We start from the raw sequence: 21070 nt of genomic DNA on the forward strand, positions 1-21070 counted from the left end.
CTGTCTTTTTTTTCTTTTGAAGTAAAATTAAGAGACGATGCATAATAATGTGAAACGGTCTCAGAAAATCCTCCAACTTTTGTCTTCTTCCTTTATAGTCACTAGAGGGTAGAAGATGATCATTTCTTGCCACAGAGGGGAGCCCGGCTCCTGCTCTCCCATATTAAGAGCTTCTGTGACCATCCGAAGCAGTAAAGTTTCCCGGCATGCTTTGGAGAAGCCTGACAAAGCAGTATTTTCTCGTTTATTGATTCTGCTTCTGCACTAAAATACTGGTACTGTACATCAATAACCATCTTTAGTTAGGGAGCTCCGGTCTGTGGAAGAAAACTGGCAGTTTGTGGAAGAACATAAAGGCTAGAAAGAAAAATTGTGAGCTTGGGGAATATTGGAGTCTAGGGAGGACAGGAGAGGTTATGGAAGAATGGCCAAAGGAATGAGGAAGGAGAGAAAAAATGTTGACGGCCTGGATAAAGATATCAAAAATATGAAAGGAACAGTGGATCCTGGAGAGCAGTATTTATATCTGTACTGCAGAGTTGTGTCTGACCACAGCTGCTGTATTCATTTTTTTCTTTTCTTTTTTTTTTTTTTTATCCCTATCATGGTCGTTTCTAGAATTTTGACTTCAGTGCGCTGGGCTCAGGGACTTAATAAATGCCCAGACCCTCCGTGCCTGTGTTTAATAAAACCTTTGATGAATAGAGCTCGTTGAACGCTACTCATGATCTTACATGAGAGATGCGGTTTATATCTTGGTGGAGAATTTCAATTGGCAGGTTAACTTTTCACAGCTTAGAGTTTGCAGGTTTTGGAGAGGAAAGTGAGAGAGCTCCTAATTTCGCTTATGAAATTGAGTCAAGTGGAAAATCTGGAGGTCCTGTGATTAACCTTCTGGAAGAGTAGTTAAAATGCCCTGATCAACCTATCTTGGTATTTTTAAACTGTCAGCTGCTTTTTTAGGATTTCTATATCATATTTAAAAATTAGGTAACAGAAGTTTGACATAGAGAAGATTACTTAGCTATGAGTATCTAAAATGTTACCAGTCCTAAGTAATATATTATCTGCAAAATGTTGTTGACTTTTTCACCTCAATCTTATTCTTTTAATGGCTTAACTTTATTTAGATGATTGCTTCTTAAGCCCCGTAAGTTTATAATTTTACATCCATCCTTAGAGGCCAAGGACGGCAGACTGCCTTGTAAAGTGTTTTCTTACTACGTTGACCTTGACCGTAACGTAGTAAATTTGTAGAGATCGCCTTTAAAAGTAGGTTCAGATTTCTCCCAAAGCCTCTGTTTACCTTCTGATGAGCCTTTTTCACATGAGAATTGAGAATTTGATTTAATAGGGCCTGAATCAGATAACTAGCTCTTTTTAGACATTTATTCTACACAATCTTGGCTGCGAACAGATCTATTTCCAAACCTTCCTCTCTCTTTCTAATGCAGGTAACACTTAACAGAGATAGAAAATTAACAGCAGTGACTTCTCTAATATCAGATAGGTTAATGAGGGGGGGGAACCCTGCAAATCACTAACTGTATTCAGAAATCTGTGTACGTACATCCACACCCACCTGCTTCCCCTGCACTTTCATTTGGGTCTTTATAGGTCCTGTGGCTGACCACAGTTCTTTATTTACACTTTCTTTTACTTTAGATGCATTTCCCCTGTGATGAGAACCTTGCGGGGTGGGGGTGGAGGGTTTTTGTGCGATTCAGCTTTCAGAAACAGAAAAGAAAATGTTTTCCCCACAAAAATATATGCAGGCTCACATAAGCAGATTCTGTGTCCGTTTTAGCCAGTTTGATTTTATCCTCAGTGCACAGGACCCCCGCGCAGGGCTTAGCCCACTTGTAGGGAGAAGCCACCTGGCGGCATGTTAGAGAATGAAGAAGGCACAGGAAGGGCCAGTGGCATCCGTGGTGTCAGGTCAACGCCATCATACCCGCCTGCTCCACGAAACACAAAACCCGGAAGGGTGAGGGCTTTAAGAGGGCCACTGCCTGCCAATGTCACCGGGCTGTCCCCTGGCTGTCAGCATCCCGACCTGAAGCGTCTGCTGCTTATGTCCCCTCCCACACCTCCTACAAGAAGAAAAAAAAAGAGGGGGGGGGACTATTTTGCATAGCCCTTCTTTTGACCACTGTTTCATGCAGTTGTGGGTCCGCGATCGGAGGGAAGAGACGCGACCTGGGCCAGTGTGGCTTTTTTTTTCTTCTGCATGAAATCGGTTGGCCAGTGGTGCCATTTTGGGGGCTGTTCAGCGTCCTCTCCTTCTGTCTTTGTTCCTGTCTGTTATTCCAGGGGCTGATAACCACAGGATACGTTTTCTAGGTTCCCCTGCCAGGTGGCTTCCAGCTGGAATTGGTAGGAGACTACAGGGTGGGAGAATTTCCACGGTCATCTCTCCTTTTGCCTTCTATTTCACGTGGGGTCTTTGACACGGGCTGCGTTTTTCATTTGCCCTTAGACCTGCTGTGGCTTCAGGGTGAGCCTGATCCTGGAATTGACTCTTCTTGCCTGGCCAGCCCCGGGTTTGCAGAAGTTCAGCCCTGACGGTGGAAGCCAGCCCTGTGTCTGTTTCCGCAAGCCACGCTGTAACACAGTGGTGTGCACCTGTGTAGGCGTTGTCTCTAACTGGCAGGGACAGAGTACTGTAGTTGGGACAGAGACCTAGCGGCCTGAAGCCTAAATTCTTACTCTCTGGACCTTGGCAGGGAAAGTTTGTCTTCCTCCCACTCCAGCCCGAGGAGGGTTAGGCTGTCCTTTTTTGTTGCTTACCTTAGGTATTCTCAGCGTTGCCTCTTTGGTCTCTCGGCCGTCCCGCACCTGTTCTCTGCACGATATTCCCTCCACCTTCAGTCCCAGGAATGGTTTTCTCTTTCTGGTGGATTCGGATACAGCCTATCAGGCAAAGCCTTTGCTTTTGGCTTTTTTGGGTACTTTTAGAATGGTCATTACTTTGTCAATATCATGAATCACATGATGATGGTTTTGCGTGAGTTTAGGTTTTATCCTCCCTGCCTTCTTTCCCTTTTTCTGCTTTCCTTTTTTTCTCCTTTTTTGCTCGATCTGTCCCTCTGTTTATTTTATTAAAAACATTTTTTTTTAGTGTTTATTCATTTTTGAGTGATAGAGAGCATGAGCGGGGGAGGGGCAGAGAGCCAGAGAGGGAGACACAGAATCCGAAACAGGCTCCAGGCCTTGAGCTGTCAGCACAGAGCCCGACACGGGGCTCGAATTCATGAGCTATGAGATCATGAAGTGAGCCGAAGTTGGACGCTTAACCGACTGAGCCGCCCAGGCGCCCCTCTCCTTCTGTTTACGTCTGACATCTAGGACTTCTGGAAGGCAGTCTCTAAATTTAGGTAACTATCTCTACCTATCTATCTTTCTAATCGAATCTGTCTAATATATCTATATCTCTTTAACCTAATTTACTTGTCTGTCTGTGTCTGTCTGCTTGTCTGTCTGTCTATCTATCTATCTGTCATCTATTGGGCATGGGCCCAATGCTGAATATCTTAACCCTGATGCCTCTGCTGCCTTGCTGTGAAGTCAGGGTCAGCATTACCCTGGGCAGAATGATCTCTAGGGATCGTCCTCATTTCTGGGGGCCTCGGTCGTGCTCAGATAAGGCCCCGGATCTGTTGGCACTCTCAAACCCTGTGTGTGCTCTAGACCAGAAAAACAGAGCCACTGCCTTCCTAAACTTTTCACGTGAGAATCCACTTCAGCCGAAACCTTCTCACTGAGCACGTCCTGAGGATTCACAGATGAACGGGACTTAGCCGTGGTGACTGCCCAGTCAGCAGGAGACTTGAGAGAAGGGAGGGAGGGGTATTCAGAGGACACAGTCAGACCTTTTCCTAGCCTCCAAGGTGGGCTGAGTGCTGGAGACAGAGCAAGCTTTCAGAGGAGGACTGCAGGGAATCTTAACCAAATGAGAGGGAGGAAGAAGTGAATGGAGATAGGATAGTATAAAATAGTGTGGTCCACGGCAAGTGGTCTGATGTATTTATTATCAGGCTTCAACCAGTTGGGGTTTCAAAATGGAGCAGCATCTATCACCTGGAAATTGTTAGAAATGAGAATTTGTGACCCGCGCCCCCCACGCCTACCCCGCCAACATTTCAGACCTCTTGAATCAGAAACTCTGGGGATGGGGCCCCCCGCAATCTTTCTGTAATCCTTCCAGGGGATTCTGAAGCACGTTTGATTGAGAACCGCGAGGTACGGCAGTCCTGGATAGGGGTGCCCTTGAGGTATTTTATTTTTTATTTGTTTTATTTACTTTATTTGTTTATGTTTTAATTTTTTAAATGTTTGTTTATTATTGAGAGAGACGGAGCACAAGTGGGGGAGGGGCAGAGAGAGAGAGAGAGAGAGAGAGAGAGAGAGAGAGAGAGACAGAGAGACAGAATCCGTATCAAGCTCCAGGCTCTGAGCTCCAATCTGTCAGCCCAGGGCCCAACGCAGGGCTTGAATTCATGAACCATGAGATCCTGACCTGAGCCAAAGTTCGGTACTGAGCCACCCAGGTGCCCTGCCCTTGAAGTATTTTAAGTGAAGGAGAGACACAGAAATATGGAACAGAAAAGGGAAGGCCAGCAGGGTGACACATGCGAATCCAGAAATACTAGATAATGGGTGTTACTACATATGAGCACAACATTTAACTTTGAGCTTCTTAGAGGTTAGGGTGAAAAAGAAAATCTTGTTGAATCACTTTATTTTATTTTATTTATTTTAGAGACAGAACACATGAGTGGGGAGAGGGGCAAAAGTGGGGACAGAGAGAGAGAGAGAGAGAGAGGCAGGCGTGGGGGGAGAATCCCAAGCAGTCTCCACGTTTAGCATGGAACCCAACATGGGGCTCAATCCCATGACCCTGGGATCATGACCTGAGCTGAAACCAAGAGTCGGGCACTCAGCCAACTGCTCACCCAGGCTCCCCTTTTCTTTTCTTTTTCAGTGATAGGAAGAAATGCATTAGAAACATTTTCTTGGTCCTAAGCCCTAAGAAGTGGGTATTTATAGACTTGATCGTTTTTTTTTGTTTTTCATCTTAATCTAATTCTTATTTTTAAGTGCAAAAACAGAGCAGTGATACTTTGCAATGAAAAAAAAATATTAAATCTCCTATAAAACTTTTACAGCTAATATGTCTGTACAACCTACAGATTATTCATTATCCTCGGGACTATAATCTAGTTTTCCAATACAAATATAAATCTCATGGTCCATGTCCACGTGGGAGATTTAAAAGGCTTTCTTTATATCCTTAGGCAAAGATTTTTGTGTAGTTCTAGGAGAATTTATGCCCACAGCATCCTCTTCGGATGATATAAGAAGCCGCCAAGAAGGAGCTTCTCTGGGAGCCTGCTGGATGCATGTATGGACCTTCTCATGTCATGCCATAAAAGCTGTTGACAATGAACAGTTGTTTTACATGTTAAAAATGCTTGGAAGGAATATTTCAGGGGAACCTTTTATAGACTGAATGTTCTCCCTTAGCTTTTCTTAAGCAATGCCTAGCAGAGTCGAATCCTGTTGTGTTGTTCATTTTGCTTACAAAGTTAGCGACTTTTTTTTTCCCCCTGTGCATTTGTTTCCACTGATACCTCCTTTCTCACAGTGACTTAGAGAAACGAATTAATGAGGGTCGAAATAGGACCCATCGGCAGCGTTGGAACACGTGTTTCTAGACTCCAGTAACTGAGATGGTAGAAAAGTTACCCACACGATATTTGGCAGCTAGTTAGGTATGCCTTCCTAGAACAATCTTGAGAAAATATTTTTGCCCTGCCCTTCTTTTTCATTTCTGTCTCTTAAAAAAAATTTTTTTTTGGTGTTTTGTCATACCCAAGGGAGTACTTCGGATAATGACTTTGCGGTATCCGTCAGCATAGTATGTTCTGGAGAGGGGCACAGCTAGCTGTAATGTTGCTTTTGATGACTACAGGCTGTGGCCCCGGCTCCCGGATGGCATGCTACTCCTTCCAAGCTCTTTCTTAACGCTTAACCTCCTTGCCATTCTTCCTGGCCCACGACAGAGAGGAGGCACTTGGCTGACAGGCCTGTCATTTCTGGGTTTTCTTTCGCAGCCATGCCAAGAGACCAGAGCCCATATCTCCATCTTCCCAGCATGCCACTTGGCCCAAATCCTTAAATAATGGATGTGGCTAAGCTGTAATCCATTTTCTATGTCCCAGGAATGACAATCCATTCTCTGTTTTGAGAGCCTATTCCTAGATCAGAAAGTTGTGAAGATTCTCCGCCTGTTGGGAGTGGAAGGTCCACAGCTCTTACCTTCAGTCCTGTTCTCTTTTTTCCCCCCTTCCTTCCTTGTCCCTGGGATTGTCATGACCCGGAAGTGAATTGTTTCTGCAGCTTCTCATTTTTTCTGAAAGTCAGTCTGTTTCAAAGTTAAATATTGAACCTCAGGGGCACCTTGGTGGCTCATTTGGTTGAGTGTTCGACTCCTGATTTCAGTTCAAGTCGTGGTCCCAAGGTCGTCGGATGGAGCTCTGAGTCGTGCTTTACATGGAGCATGTAAAGCCTGCCTGAGATTCTCTCTCTTTCTCTCTCTCTCTCTCTCTCTCTCTGTCCTTCCTTCCCTCTCCCCCACTCTCATGCACACACTCTCTCTCTAAAATTAAAACATAAATAAATAAACAAATAAGTATCATACCTCGTATTCACCAGTAATAACGAACGTGTGTGCTTCAGATGGAAGTTATGATTTCTGTCCAGAAGAAGGGTGTGGATTTGGTGGGGTGGGGGGCCAAGGAAGAGAGAGAGAGCCTATGAATGAAACAACATAGAAATAGTAAAAGGTTCTGATCCCTTTGGGAGGAAGGAGAAAAATAGCAAAACCCTGATGTACTATATTTTATCCTTTATGTCGGCTAAGAAATTAGGGTCAGGACCCAGAAACTTTGCTCTATCTCCTGGTGTTTGTTTCAGCTCAGGTGGGGTGGGCTTCTCCTTTGATGCGTCATTTCCTTGTCTCCCTTCACATTCCAGGCTGCATTAAGATGACAAATTTCACTTATGGGCTCAGGCACAGACGTGAAAACCTGAGCTATGGAGCTAACGGGGTGAGTGCAGAGGAGTGGATTTACTGGGGGGAGAAAGGGATTGTTCCAAGAGCACAGCAGATTTGGGGAGCCGGGCCCTGCATCAGAGAGTACACAGGATGGCCCGGACAGTACCCGCCTCTCCCCCATCAGCCCTGGTCTGAGGCCTCATCACTTGCCCCAAGGCTGAAGACACATGTTAAAGTAATTACGAGACTTCTTTAAAGTACACACACACACACACACACACACACACACTCCAGAATATGTTGTTCGTAGATGTGCAACTTTATTTGGACATCACCTGAAAGCAGGTTTTGCAGAAAAGATTGAGGGCGAAATACGTAGAATAAAGGCCTTGTGTTCTTTTCTATCTGTGAACTCCACAATAAATAGCTCACTTCTCCTACCCTGCCTTTAGTGAGGAGAAAAAAAAAAATCTTGGACAGCAAAGAGCAAGTCCGTCACATCAAACATGACTGCGTTAAATACTAAAATGTTCAAAGTCCAACTGAGATAGATAAAGGCTTTGATGGAAAGTGGATATTTCCCAGGGACATTACAAGCAATAATCCAGATGTTATGCTGTAATGCAACGAGTGTCGTGGATAGATCAGGAGATCCAGCCAAGCCGCGCCTGATGTAGGCCTTAGCCTTGCCCTCCCATGCTGTTCCGCCATATGGAACCTATCTCTCGGCCCTCTTAATAACCAGCTTTGGATTCCATTTTCACAGAGCTCATAGAGCTAAGTGGGGCTGTTTTATGGACAAGTTAGATAGAAGCCTTTCCAAGATAAACATCCAATTTGAAATTAGGACATACCAAGCCACAAAATTATTTTAGGGCATATTTCATGGAAGCCCTGCCATTTTTCTTAGGCAATTGCCAGACTGGAGGATGCCCTTTGATCCCATGTGGACATTACTCCCTTCTTTATAAAAAGGATTTTGAAATAGTTGCAGTGTTTAGGGAGGAATATATCTGTCGGAACTTTGAAGCATGGCCATGGGACAGGTCATGCTTTAGCTTGTTGGTTGGCAAGTCAAACTTTAAGAAGAAAAAAGAAAAGAAAAAGGGAATTGTAGCCGGATATATGAATCAAAATCTCATTTTCCTTTTAAAAATAGAAGTTTTCAGCCCGTGTGCTTAATAAGCTATAAAATGTACTCGGTGTATCCACATCTATATGCTCAAATATAAATTTATAAACACATACGCATATATGTTTGTATATGTGTCTGTTGATATACTGTGTCGGCGTGTGTTGTGTTTAATTAACATGAAATCGCTTGACTTTAATACTTTCATAAGGCTTTTTTTATTGAATATATTCTCTCCACAACCAAACTGGAAATAGAACTTCCGAAAGAATCGTTCATGTTCTCCAGAGGAGAGGGATTTTTTTTTTCTTTTTAAAATGAATTATTTTCCCTTGCCCCCTCCCTGCTCTGTCTCAGCACCTCCAAAACTCGTGCGTGCGTGCGTGTGTGTGTGTGTGTGTGTGTGCGCATTTTAAGAGAAGAGCAGCGCAGATGTGAAGCTTGAGAGTGTGGACTTCCTTGAATGTGCTTTGCTTAAGGTCGTCATAAAATGATCAAATGCTTGGTGGCTTGTTGCCGCACCATTTATTAAGACTGGTGGAGTAACACGTGTTGGATGAGGTAAGCTGGTATATAATTAATACGGTTCTGACATACCATTTGTTGTGATAAATTGTGACTAACTGGTGTCCGAGCGAATTGGTGTCTGAATGATCTCGAAGATGTATTGAGTAGATGACAGGAACGAATATATAGTGTTAGAAATTCATGGCTTTACTATGGTACTTTATGCCATTTACATTCTTCAGTCCATTTATTTCTCCTTCAAATACGCCCGCCTCTGCTCCTACCATTTCACGTATCGAGCGGCGAACGTAGATCAACTCCACCAACTCAGTGCAGCGTGCGGATCGGGTGGGGATCCTCATGCAGACAAACCAACCATAAAAAAAGACACGGTGGAGACCTTCAGGGAAATGTGACTCTGTGCTGGGTGTCTAACGATATTAAGGGAATTATGGTTATCTGTGTTGAATGTGGTCACGGCAGGGTGCTTCTGTAAAAACACATATAGGTTTTGCTTTCAACTCTTTCAGCCCGAGAAAAAGAGTGAAGGGCTAGATGAAGTCACATGGGCGAAAGGTGGAATCAGATGGATCCGCACGTGGAGATTTATATACCATGCTCTCTGCCTTTGTGCGTGTTTGGAAATTTCCATAGTGGAAATTAAAGTGTGCGTGTCCTCTTTGTAATTTAATAATCGGGGATGTTTGCTCTCCTCTACATTCTGTTTAAGGTGTGTGTGAGTGTGCATGAGTAGCATAATTTAGAAAAGGAAAAAACAAACAAACAAGTTAAGAGTTACCCAATCTCTACTGGATCCCAGGCGCCGTGCTAAGGACGTTATACATCCTTCCCCTCCCTGCAGATCTGCAAAGCGCATTTGCCTGGCTGGCTGCTTCCAGGCTGTGTCTGGAGTTGTGCGTCTCACTGTGGTGTTGGGCATTTTAGGAGCAGCCCAAGGAATAAAGGGAAGTGTGGACAGATTTGAGTGTGAAGGATAAATTCAAAACCATTATTGCTAAATGCCCAGAGGTATTTTGTTTCCCTGCAAAGCAATGCCTCGCTCCTGTCTCTCTGTTCCCAGAATGCCTTTCTTCCCTTCCTTCTATTAAAATAGCTGAAGGATTCCTACCACGGAGCGCATCTGGGTGGGAGGATATGCCAGGGCCAAATCCAAGCGTTGTTCCTAATCATCCTTCACTATACTTTAGAAGTCCAGGGCTGCAGAAGGAAACCACATAACTGTGCCTGCAGGTGGGCCAAATCCTGAAGACGAGTAACACTTTCAGCAGCTAGGGAGTGCTATTCCTGATCCCCATACTGAGAGCTGGAATTTCTGTGATCACCAAAGTCACACTCAGGAATTATCAGCACGTTGATCTGTCCTCTTCTTTCTTTGCTTTAGTCCTCTTTGATACGCAACTTGCGACTCTCAGAGTCCTTGAAAAAGAACCAACTCTGGAATGGGATTATAAGTATAACCTTGTTGGAAGGGAAGAATGTATCAGGAGGAAGCATGACAGAAATGTTTGTCCAGTTAAAACTGGGAGACCAGAGGTATAAAAGTAAGGTAAGTTCTGTCAATTCCTTAAGAAGAAGCATACCTTTTGTAATAAAAGGACTGAAAAAAAAATGTTTTCCACTCTAAATTTCACAAGAAGAGGAGAATTTTATTTTTCGCCCTCGTAACAGTGTTAGGAGCATCCCAGGCCACAAAATAATCTATAACTGAAGCCAATTGGTATACCTATTTGGTTGCTTAGCATAATTTATTTTAATGTAGTTAACTGGTGCTAGAGAAAGCTTATGAAATAATGGATTTGGATGCATTGATTTATTTTTGTTTTGAAAATAAGCAAGCCGTTGTTTCATAGATTGCAGGAAAGGGGTAACCAAATATTTTCAAAATCCTACCAAAATAATAGTGTAATATATTTATATGAAAACATTTGAGAAAAGTAAAAAGTTCTCAAAACCATCTACTTTTTGCTTTCTCTTACTTGTAGGTATTAACACCCAAAATAGACAGACATTTGTTGTGGGTTTTTTTTGTGATTTTGTTTTTAAAGTATTAGTGATTTTTTTTTTTGAACAAAAGTAATGGCATTTGTAGCCGCCTTTAAAAATCAATCATCTTCTTCTCCCGAAACAAATTCCACTTAATTTTTAATCTTAGTAATTTGGCGTGGTTTTTATTTCAAAAACCATAGTCTCCAAACCATGGTAATTAATTCGTTTTACATAACTGTCAGACAGGAATATTTCCTAAGTTTTATGGATTGGGGGAACGAGGGTACTTGAAAGTTAAGTCACTTGCCAAAAGCTACGTGGAAAAAAAAATGCAAACCAAACAAAACATTGGTAGAAGATTTTGAAAATAGACCCGAGGATATTTGCAATTCGGGCTTTCCAGTGTAGAGTCCGTAACAGATGAAGATATGTGCAATTGCAAAATGATTTAGGGAGCAGAAGTTGGTCTCTGCTGTATACTTTTAAGTGCAAAATCAAACATTAAACATCATTTACCCCACCACAAGGAGAAAAGAATTAAAGCTCACACTGGAGAATCATTTTTGAAAAATATGAAAAATCAGGGGCGGGTTAACAGCCGAAATATGCAGACATTTATTTTAACCAGCTAGTTTCAGGCTGTACCTTACAGTGAACGTAGCCAGAGTGAACACATCTCTCCACGAACGTTCCTGTAGCCAGCCAGGGTCAGGCTAAGGATTTATAAGAAAAATTATTCATCGCTAAGTACGCTCAGCCCCCACCCCCCCACCCCGGGCTAAGGTGAAGTGCAGAATTAGTCCAGCATTTGCTACCTGCCCCCTTGAGGAATATCACATTTAATTTGTGTGGTTGAGTTTCTTTTTTTCCGTGGTTTCTAAATTCTGTGAGCTGATATATTAAGCTCAATGTAAAAAACAGCTGAAATGATAATACGTGATGTGGGCTACAGCCGACATCCGAGTTATCCCTGATTCCCCTGGCGGTAATAGTTTGGCGCTAGGATTTCTAGGATTTCATAGTTGACTCTAGAGCCTGATAAGTCGGTGCCCGGCATTCTTGCCGATTTTTAGTCACAAATCGAATCTCGACGTAAATGAAACAAAAGCAAAAATGCTGCTGATCAAACACACACGATCGGAGAACACAGAAACACTTGTGGAGTTTTCACACCACCCTGCTTCATCTCGCGGTGTGGCAGCCGTGAGGCTTCTTAGTCTTTCACACTCGAGTGACCGGATTCAGGAAACTCGGACTGAAATGTGCAAGTTATGGGTTTCTCACGCAAGGCATCGGACAGATGTTAATTAACACCACAAACTGCTAATTTATATACTCCTTAGGCCAGCACTGAGTGGATGCACTAATAAAAATGTTACTTGCATCCGGTTCACCAATCCGTAGTCTCTTTTGGGAGAGGGAGCAACTGTAAATGTCTACTGAGATGTGTTTTCCGTGTATATAATACCTATATAATTTATGGTTCCTGGTGGGGTAATTCCTTGTGGGGTTACTCTTTTTTAACTTGCTGGAGAAATTGTTGGATCTGGGGGGTGAGCTAAGAGGGTAGCGATGTTTTGCCAATTCCAGGACCCCTAAGGTCCCTTTCGTTCCCAAATGGAAAGTTTAGCTTTCTCAGGGGGGGAGGCCCATCGCCATGACTTCCTGCCGTTTAGCAATGACATGTATGTGTATGTAGCTGCTTTAGCGACGAATGGCATTTTGAGAAAGTAAATATCATAACCGCATGTTTTCTAGACACTGTGTAAGAGTGCAAATCCGCAGTGGCGGGAACAGTTTGACTTTCACTACTTCTCTGACAGGATGGGCATTTTGGACATTGAAGTGTGGGGAAAGGACAGCAGAAAGCACGAGGAACGTCTGGGCACGTGAGTCTGCTCTGCTTTCTAACTCGTGGGAGACGCGTGGGCAGCTCGCGTCTGCATGGAGCTGCTCAGAGACAATGTCTTGATCTGTGTGGGCTTAGAGTCGAAACCTCATATCCCCACCCCGGGAGTCATAAGTCAGCTAGACCCTAACCTGGGGAAAAGGTTTTGTTTTTGTTTTTGTTTTAACTGGTAAATGCCATTTAATATTGATTAAAACAGAAGAAAATCGTTATGTGTTGGAAATTCTCTAAAAAAAAAAAAAAAAAAAAAAAAAAGACACCGGGCCATTTCAGACAATCTGCGAAATGGTTATGCATATGGCCCTTGAACACCACGCGTTGAACTGCGTGGGTCCACTTAAACATGCCTTTTTTTTTTTCCAATAAATACAGTACACTAAGCGTCTTTTCTCTTCCTTAGGATTTTTTACAAGAACGTTTTCCTTTTCTCTAGCTAACTTTATTGTGGGAATACAGTGTCTGACACCGATAATATACAAAGTTATGTGTTAATTGTTTGTACTGTCGGTAAGGCTGCTGGGCAACAGGGGGCTGATTTAGTGGTTGAGTTTGGGGGGAAGTGAAAAGCTATTTTTGACTGTGCGGGGTCATCAGCGGGCGTGACCCCTGCACTGTTCAGTAATCAACTGTGTAAATTTCCAGCGTGCCCTCTAATTTTGGTTTTGATACTTAGTAAAATACCCTACAATTTAGTAAGAATATCAGCCGCGGTGTCTCAAACGATGGGAGACCTTTCAGTGTCCTTCATGAGCTGTGTGGCAAACCGTCATGAAATCTGTTGAGCCGACTTTCTGTATTCTACGTCTCTTTCCTTTGCACCCTCCCAACTCCATTGGGGCTCTCACCCTCCCGTAACCAGCGATGCTATGACTGTTACGGCTTTCTTCTGGCTTGTAGTAACGCCATTAAATGAGACTGTGCCTGCACTGTGGCTGGCCCGTGGTAAGTACGGTGGACAGCGCGGTGGAAGCATACATCATCTCTGATCTTTCAAAGAGCCCTGCAGGTTGGCAGCATTATTCTCCTTTCGTAGATGAGGGGACAGAATGCAAGAGGTTTACAAATGACTTGGTTGTGGACTTCAGAGCAGCAGGTGCCAGGGCTAGGAGTCTGTGTTTTCCAAGACCGATTTCTTTCCACCAAATCCCTGCCTTGCGTTCATCCCGTATCCAATTTTTCATCCCGATTCTTCACCCCGGTACAATGTGTACGCAGATCTTAAATCTTGAATGTAAGCATGCAAAGGGCTCTCAACAGCTGTTGTCATCTTTTCCAAACCAACGACTCCGGAACCTTGGGTTCAGAGAGGTGCCTGGGGCTCGGCCCTTGGAGAACGGAGAGTCTGCTAAAACCTCTGTCGTGAAGCCAGAGCAGCTCAGCCCTTGCCTGTCGTCTGCATTGGGGTTCAGACTGAGGGAAAGTCCTCTCACTGCTTTTTCTGCGTAAAATACTGAGCACAGTGTCTGGCACACAGAGCGTTGGATCTTCCTGCCGTCGCCCCATCCCTCCTCAGCAGCTCTCCTGAGGTAGACGGGTGGTGAGTTTGGTACCCACGGAACATTCCTCTGGTGTTTTCTCAGTGGAGGTACCGTGTCCCGGGGGACTGTCTGGCATGTTGCAGGAGGTTTAGGAAATCTGGCTCTCACCCACCTGATTCCGGATACTCGTCTCTCTCCCCAGTGGTTGTGTGGGAGATATACACACGGCACATCCACATTCCATCACACGTATGAAGACACCCCCCGGGGGAACAGCATGTCACCAGTTGAGACCTCAGCTCTTCCAGCCTCCCTGGGGCACAGCCCGGGTTGCAGGGCTTCATGTGGTCCTCTTGTCCCCAACACTCTGCTGAGCCCACAGCTGGCTGCCATTGCTTTATTGCCAACCTCGTGGTTTCGGTTGGTGCTTTCGGATAGCAGACTAGGTCCTGTCACCCTCCAGCTCCCGCAGGAGGTCTCCCCCTGGTCATTTTGCAGATATTACCCGTCGGATGACTTTGGCCCGCTCTTGTCTCTCCCTCCTGCACCCACACAGGGTAACTGAGGCACTTCTGACATTCCCCACTACTTCTGACACTTGTCACCTCTGTGACATTACCAGTGCCCTCCCAACGCTCACGGTTAGGAGCCCCAGAAACTTCGTGCTGGCCCAGGGAGCAAGGATTGGTTACCTCAGTGCCCGGATACAGAGGATCCTGTGTCCCAAAGCGCCACCTGAGTGGTGGGAATTTGGGTTTCCAGTGATGAATGGCAAGCGTGTTATTTTAGGAGGTGCCAGGAATAATGCCCTCTCGCCTCACCCATCGCTGTGCTGCCATGTTTCCTTCACACAACAGGAAGTGCTTTGCCAAATGAGTATTGAGTTTCTTCGTGGCCATGAAAAACCACGTAGAATGTCCAATTTAGTCTATGTTTTGTCATTTGAGTATCTATTTATTTTAGCGATTTCCTGTTTGCAACTTAGCCATGTACCTGGCCTGGGGGTCATGACGTCCTTCCTCTTCATGGCTTTTAAAGGCTTCTTTTGGTATCCTTTCCCTTTTCCCTCTGCTGAGGTACAAACGGTAGCAAAGGTATCTCTTGGGAGCTGACTACGCAGCATTACCCTGAAGCCAACTTCCAGGTGGGGTGACAGACCTCCCCTAAAATATCTCCTGTTCCTCAGAGTCAAACAGGAAGTGGGGCCGGCATGGGCACACCCCAGACCTGTTACATACGGGTCCTCCTTACTTTCAATTTCACGCTTCTTTCCTTCTCGTTTCATTTTGTTGTTGTTGTCGTCCTTGGAAGGCTCAGTTGTTTCATCTCCCAGGGCTGGGGAAATACCTTTTTGCATGAGGCAGCTCTCTGATAGTGTGAATGAGTCATGAACGTCTGTGAAGACCTGTCGCGTATTTTGTTTTTGGATCACACCTTGATGCTAGTACTTGAAAGCCCCACGTGGCCTCTCTGCGGAAATTCTTTTTGAGATTAATTTTGAGATTTTCCTCAAACGTTCCCTGCAACGTTCGCAACTAAACTTATGCGATTTAAGAAAAAGAAATATGGATAGTAAAAGTCATGTATATATGAATATATATATCGAATATATATATATCTCAAAAACAGTATAGACAATTTTTGAAACTTTTTGTAGAAGTTTGCAGGGAATAGGGGCTATCTTCAAGGACTTGATGTAAAGGACATCTGTTGACCAAAGGATTGAGCCATGGCATTGGCCTTGGCCTTGGTGGGTTGCTAGCTTGATCGTGGTTCAGACACGGGCCTGCCTGATGGCCAGCCACCGCCAAGATCTCCTAAGTCACCTGGAGCTTTCCTAAATCCTCTTGTACGAGGCTTCCTCTGCAGTCTTCTGAGACTCTTCTCAGAGTCTTCTCAGTCTAACTGAGCCACAAGTTAACCCAAGGGGGGGGTTCAAGGCTGGTGAGATAAGGTGTTTGAACAGATCCAATGCCCTCTGGACCATGGTAGCTACTAACTCCACTGTTTGTCCAAGAGTACAAACAAAACAAAACAAAATGGAAAAAAAAAAGCAGACAAAAACACCAAAAAAGCAACACGACACAACACAAAACAAAACAACAGTCTCTGATTTTAAAGGCCATCAATGGTCCAGAGACAGTGAACTTTTCAGGGGAGTAAGAAATAAAGTTGAACTTTATTTCTCAGTTGAACCTGCGCCAACTTTTAACCAAGGTGGCAAGAGTATACATATAGGTTATCCCATTGTAAACCTGGGCCATTTCAAAATAATCCTTTTGTTTTCTGAAAGTGTATTTTACAGTTCAAGGCGGTTTTAGAGATTAACTCATTATTATAGAATATTCTAGGCTTCACTGGGTTTTGAAAAGTTAAGAAGGAGAATGTGCGAGTCCATTTCAACTGGGCTGCCTCAGAGGCAGCCCTCGGCCCCGCATGGTGCCTTGGAAAGTGGTGCTAACATTGTACTGGTTTATTAGTGACGCTGATGCCATAGAGAACCGGGGCTGGAATATTTCTCCGGACAAATTGCACCGCATGTCATTGATCTGCTTTTACAGCCAGGCTTGACACATTCACCATTTTCTTCCTGTTCACCCCCTTCCTTAGCCTCTGAGATTTACAGCTTTTAAAACTACAGCACTCTTTTCTGCCCCTTGCATTTAAGTTAAACGCTGACCAGTCTGTAATATAAAACAAGGAATTGTGGTAATGAATAAGAGGTTAAAAGCTATCATGGCAACTGAAACTTGAGCAGGTTCGACTGACTGATATGGCAAAATGATGTGTTGAATTAAAACATTAAGATGCTGTGGGATTAATGGAGAAAGACAGGAACAGGAGGTCAGAAACAGTGCTAAATCAGCACATTATACGCCTGTGGGCTAGAGGAAAGCTTTACTACACATGCCTGTTGCAGAGGGAAAAAAATAGTAATTGAGTCGTCATTTTCTTCAGGTGAGGAGAAACATAGACTTTTCAATCTGAGAAGCACCTAGGAAATATATTTATTGCCGTCCCTTTCTCATGTAGAGGAGGAATTAAACAATGCACAGGATTTCATTACAACAGCAACAACAAAAAAAACCACTGCCTTTGTCATTTGGATTTTTTGACTTTGAGTTTCCTTGTGCCACTGGCCTTCGTTTGTTTGTTCGTTCGCTCTATTCAACAGAGAGCCCGTCATGTACCAGATGGCCTACAAAGTGCTGAGGATTCAGTGGAAGATGATACAGTGATGGATATAGTGCTGTCCTCAGACCCTATAAAGTTCTGGGGCGGCTGCATGTGAGCAGGCAGTGACTTGGGGGAGAGAGGGAGCAGCTCCCTGGATGGACAGAGGTCTGAGCTGGCAGCCTCTAAAGATGGCGGGTTGGCCTGACCAGGAGATTGGAGGAAGAACACTGTCCTAACACAGGCACTTCTCTTGTGTGTGAGGTCACACTTGACACCACAGGGACAGAAATTTGCCAGTGCTCATTAATCACGTAGATGCTCTGAGTATGTGTTTTCCACATCGTTCCCAACAGACAGCAATTTTATAAGCTTTATTGCTGGGTCCGATTTATTAACAAGGGTGTCATTGGATATGTTTGGCCACAGTTTCTTGGGCTATGGTGAGTTAAACGCAAGGCTTTACAAATTATTTTTAGGTCAGTTTCCCTGATGACCTGTCAGTGTGTCTGGATCGTCAGCAACCAACCTTGTAAAATTTTAAAATACTAACATTGGTGTAATTCACCATAGGCCAAATTATTAACATTTCTGTAGATCACTGGTCAGCAAACTAGGGCCCGTGGGCCAAATCCAGATGGCTACCTGTTTTCGAATAAAGTTTTATCAACTACCAGCCTTGTTTGTTTGTTTACATTGTCTATTACTGCTTTCACGCTGCAAGGGGAGTTGAGTAGGTTCAGCAAAGACCACATGGCCCATAGACTTCAAATATTTACTTTCTGGCCCTTTATAGAAAAAAATAGTTTAGGTGCCTATTATTTATTACTTATTAGTTGGTGTGATAATTGAGCCAGTTCATTCTACGAGAGCCATTTAGACCATCTATCTGAAAACTGAGTTTACTTTTCAAAGAAAATTTGCATATATACTAGTAAGCTAGGCTTTCATAAATGCTCTGAAGATGTTGCGATTTGTGTAGTTGGGGAAGAAATTTAGAGGCTACAAAATGGAAGGGAAACCAATACATAACTGTCCTTGTAAAATTCTGGAATTAGACAGTGAGTCTGCAGTGTTTAGAAGAATGAGAAAGAAGGGAGGAGTGGTGGATGGTATTTTAATTTGCCCAGAAAGCTGGGCTGAATTTATTCCCTAGCATTCCTGGAGGCTCCTGGTGCACTCCGCCCGTAACAGGGAGCTACACAGATAAAGAAAGCCTGGGGAAAGAACACCAGATTCTGGAAAGCTTCAGTAGCACCAAGAGAGAATTAAGAGACCAACTAAACATTATGGTATTTTCTCAGGGCAAAATCGGAAACCCTTTAGAAAACAGAAGACACGACCTAAATGCTCCTTTCAAGGTTTTTTTATGTTAAAAATGTCTTCGATGAAAGTATTTCAGATTTTTTTGTGTCTTAATGATTTTAGATTTCAGAGTACTTATCTTCACTTGAACCTAAAAAAAAAAAAGTGTTTTGTTCACCCAATCCTAAGGAAAAAAAAAAAGATATCTTGTTCACACAGTAACTTCCCTTTATTCGGGAGGCTCAGAGAGTATTGTGATAATATCTGCAATTCGGAAAGACAAATCCTTTTTATTTTGTATTTATTTTTTTTTGAAGTCTTTGTTTGAATTCCAGTGAGTTAACATCGAGCGTTATAGCAGTCTCACATGTCCACTACAGTAATTCAGCACTTCTGTACATCACCCGGTGTTCCCCGGGATAAGATCCCTCCTTAATCCCCATCACCTCGTTCACCGATCCCCCCCGCCCCACCTCTCCTCTGGTAACCATCAGTTTATTCTGTATTATTAAGGGTATATATTGATTTGTCTCTCTTTTCCTTTGCTAGTTTATTTTGTGTTTCTTAAGGTCCACATATGAGTGAAACCATATGGTATTTGACTTATTTCACTTAGCATGATACTCTCTACATCCATCCATGTCGTTGCAAAAGGCAAGATTCCATTCCTCTTTATGGCTGACATATATGTGTATGTGTATATATAAACATAAATATGTATATAACATATATATCACATATATAACACATATATATTATATATAACATATATATCACATATATAACATATATCACACATATATAACATATACATAACATATATCACATCACATATATAACATATATTACATATATATAACATATATACATAACACATAATACACACACATATGTGTGTGTGTGTGTGTGTGTGTGTGTATAACATACATATTTCACATCATCTTTATTCATCAGTTGATGGACACTTGCGTTGCTTCCATATCTTGGCTTATTATAAATAATGCTGCTACAAACATAGGTTTGCAGGTATCCCTTTGCATTAGTTTTCTTGTATTCTTTGGAAAAATCTACAGTAGTCCCATAGCTGGACCATAAGGTAGCTCTCTTTGTAACTTTTTGAGGAACATCCATAGTTTTCCACAGTGGCTGCACCAATTTGCATAAGACAAGTCCCCTTTGTAATTTTTTTTTTTCTCCTGCTTTTGCTGATAATACAGTAACTCCTTCCTGGCTTGGCGTTAATATAAATAATTCATCCAGCCTCTGGCTAATCTCCAGAGCTTCTGATTCTCCTTCAGACATGAGGATCAGCTGGAACAACGTGGGCTAAGGTTGGAACAGAGTAAAACAGAGGACAGGTTCTTGTATGGAATTTATTTCTTCTTACCCCCAGCTTTCCTCCTTTCTTCCAGAATGTGGAAATAAATGTGAAAGCCAGGTGGGTAGAAGAGAGGAAGAGGGCAATTCAGTTGCAGAAAGTTTATAGAAAGTCCTCTTTAGACGGGGTGCCTGGCTAGCTCAGTGGATAGAGCACATGACCCTTGATCTCAGGGTTTGATTTCAGGCCCTATGTTGGGTGTGGAACCTACTTTAAAAAATTGAAAAAGTCATGTTTTTAAAAAAATTTTTTTGTAATTTTTAAAAAATGTTTATTTATTTTTGAGAGAGGCAGAATATGAGCAGGGGAGGGACAGAGAAAGAGGGAGACACGGAATCCGAAGCAGCCTCTAAGCTGTCAGCACAGAGCCCGACGCGGGCCTCGAACCCACGAACCACAGGATCATGACCTGGGCTAAAGCCGGGTGCCTATCCAACTGAGCCCCCCAGACGCCTCTCCCTCCCCCTCACCCCGGCCCCAAACGTCATCTTTATATGGGAGCTAGTTGTTCACACTAGAGAGAGGGTAGATGTAAATTCATTCTTAATTCTTAAGATATCAATTTGCATAATGGGGCAGGGACCCTAAGAGGCTGGGTCATAACCCCGGTGCAGAAGGATCAGTGTTTAATTATGATTGACATGATGGTGATCTATCAATTTAATTTGTTCTTTTAAATCACTATGGAAATAAAAGTAAGTATTTGGCTAACCCCACTCATTAGCTAACGGGGCATGTAGACTGTAGGACTCTTTTATCTAAAATAGGCGGGGCTGTCTTCACGTAGGTGTTCTTTCTTCACCATCCAAAGAATGTTTTGAAATGGGGTAGGTGCAAAAGTTTCACGGGGGACAGAAATGCCTAAAAAGTTTGTGGAGATGTGTAATTTCTAAGAAGAAACCCAATGCCTACTTTGCACTTTGTCTGGTACGTGATTTGACATTTGTTTAATAAACTGCTCTATTCCAATGAGTTGTGCCTTGCAACAGGCAGTGTGAGAGTTTGCAGAGTTATTATAAACATGCTAACGCTGTTCACAGTCTTTGTAGATGACTTTTTAGAATTAACGTAAGGTTCGGTTTGGAATTATCGAAGAGAAATTTTATCGTTGCCTAATGAT

At 43.2% G+C, this 21070-nt stretch overlaps 1 protein-coding gene across 7 annotated transcripts in view; it reads left to right on the forward strand.

Moving 5' to 3' along the window:
• Nucleotides 1-21070, forward strand: part of MCTP2 (multiple C2 and transmembrane domain containing 2) — a 242443-nt gene that overhangs the window by 105117 nt on the left and 116256 nt on the right. For 6 of the 7 annotated variants that reach the window (XM_058736701.1, XM_058736702.1, XM_058736699.1 and 3 more), the window contains 2 exons: nucleotides 10102-10266; nucleotides 12465-12595. In XM_058736701.1, the coding sequence (XP_058592684.1) occupies nucleotides 10102-10266; nucleotides 12465-12595 (296 nt within the window). The remainder of the gene's footprint in view (nucleotides 1-10101; nucleotides 10267-12464; nucleotides 12596-21070) is intronic. The other variant, XM_058736705.1, reaches the window with a different exon arrangement.

Source organism: Neofelis nebulosa, chromosome 7, assembly GCF_028018385.1.
Source record: "Neofelis nebulosa isolate mNeoNeb1 chromosome 7, mNeoNeb1.pri, whole genome shotgun sequence".
In the NCBI taxonomy this organism is placed as follows: domain Eukaryota; kingdom Metazoa; phylum Chordata; class Mammalia; order Carnivora; family Felidae; genus Neofelis; species Neofelis nebulosa.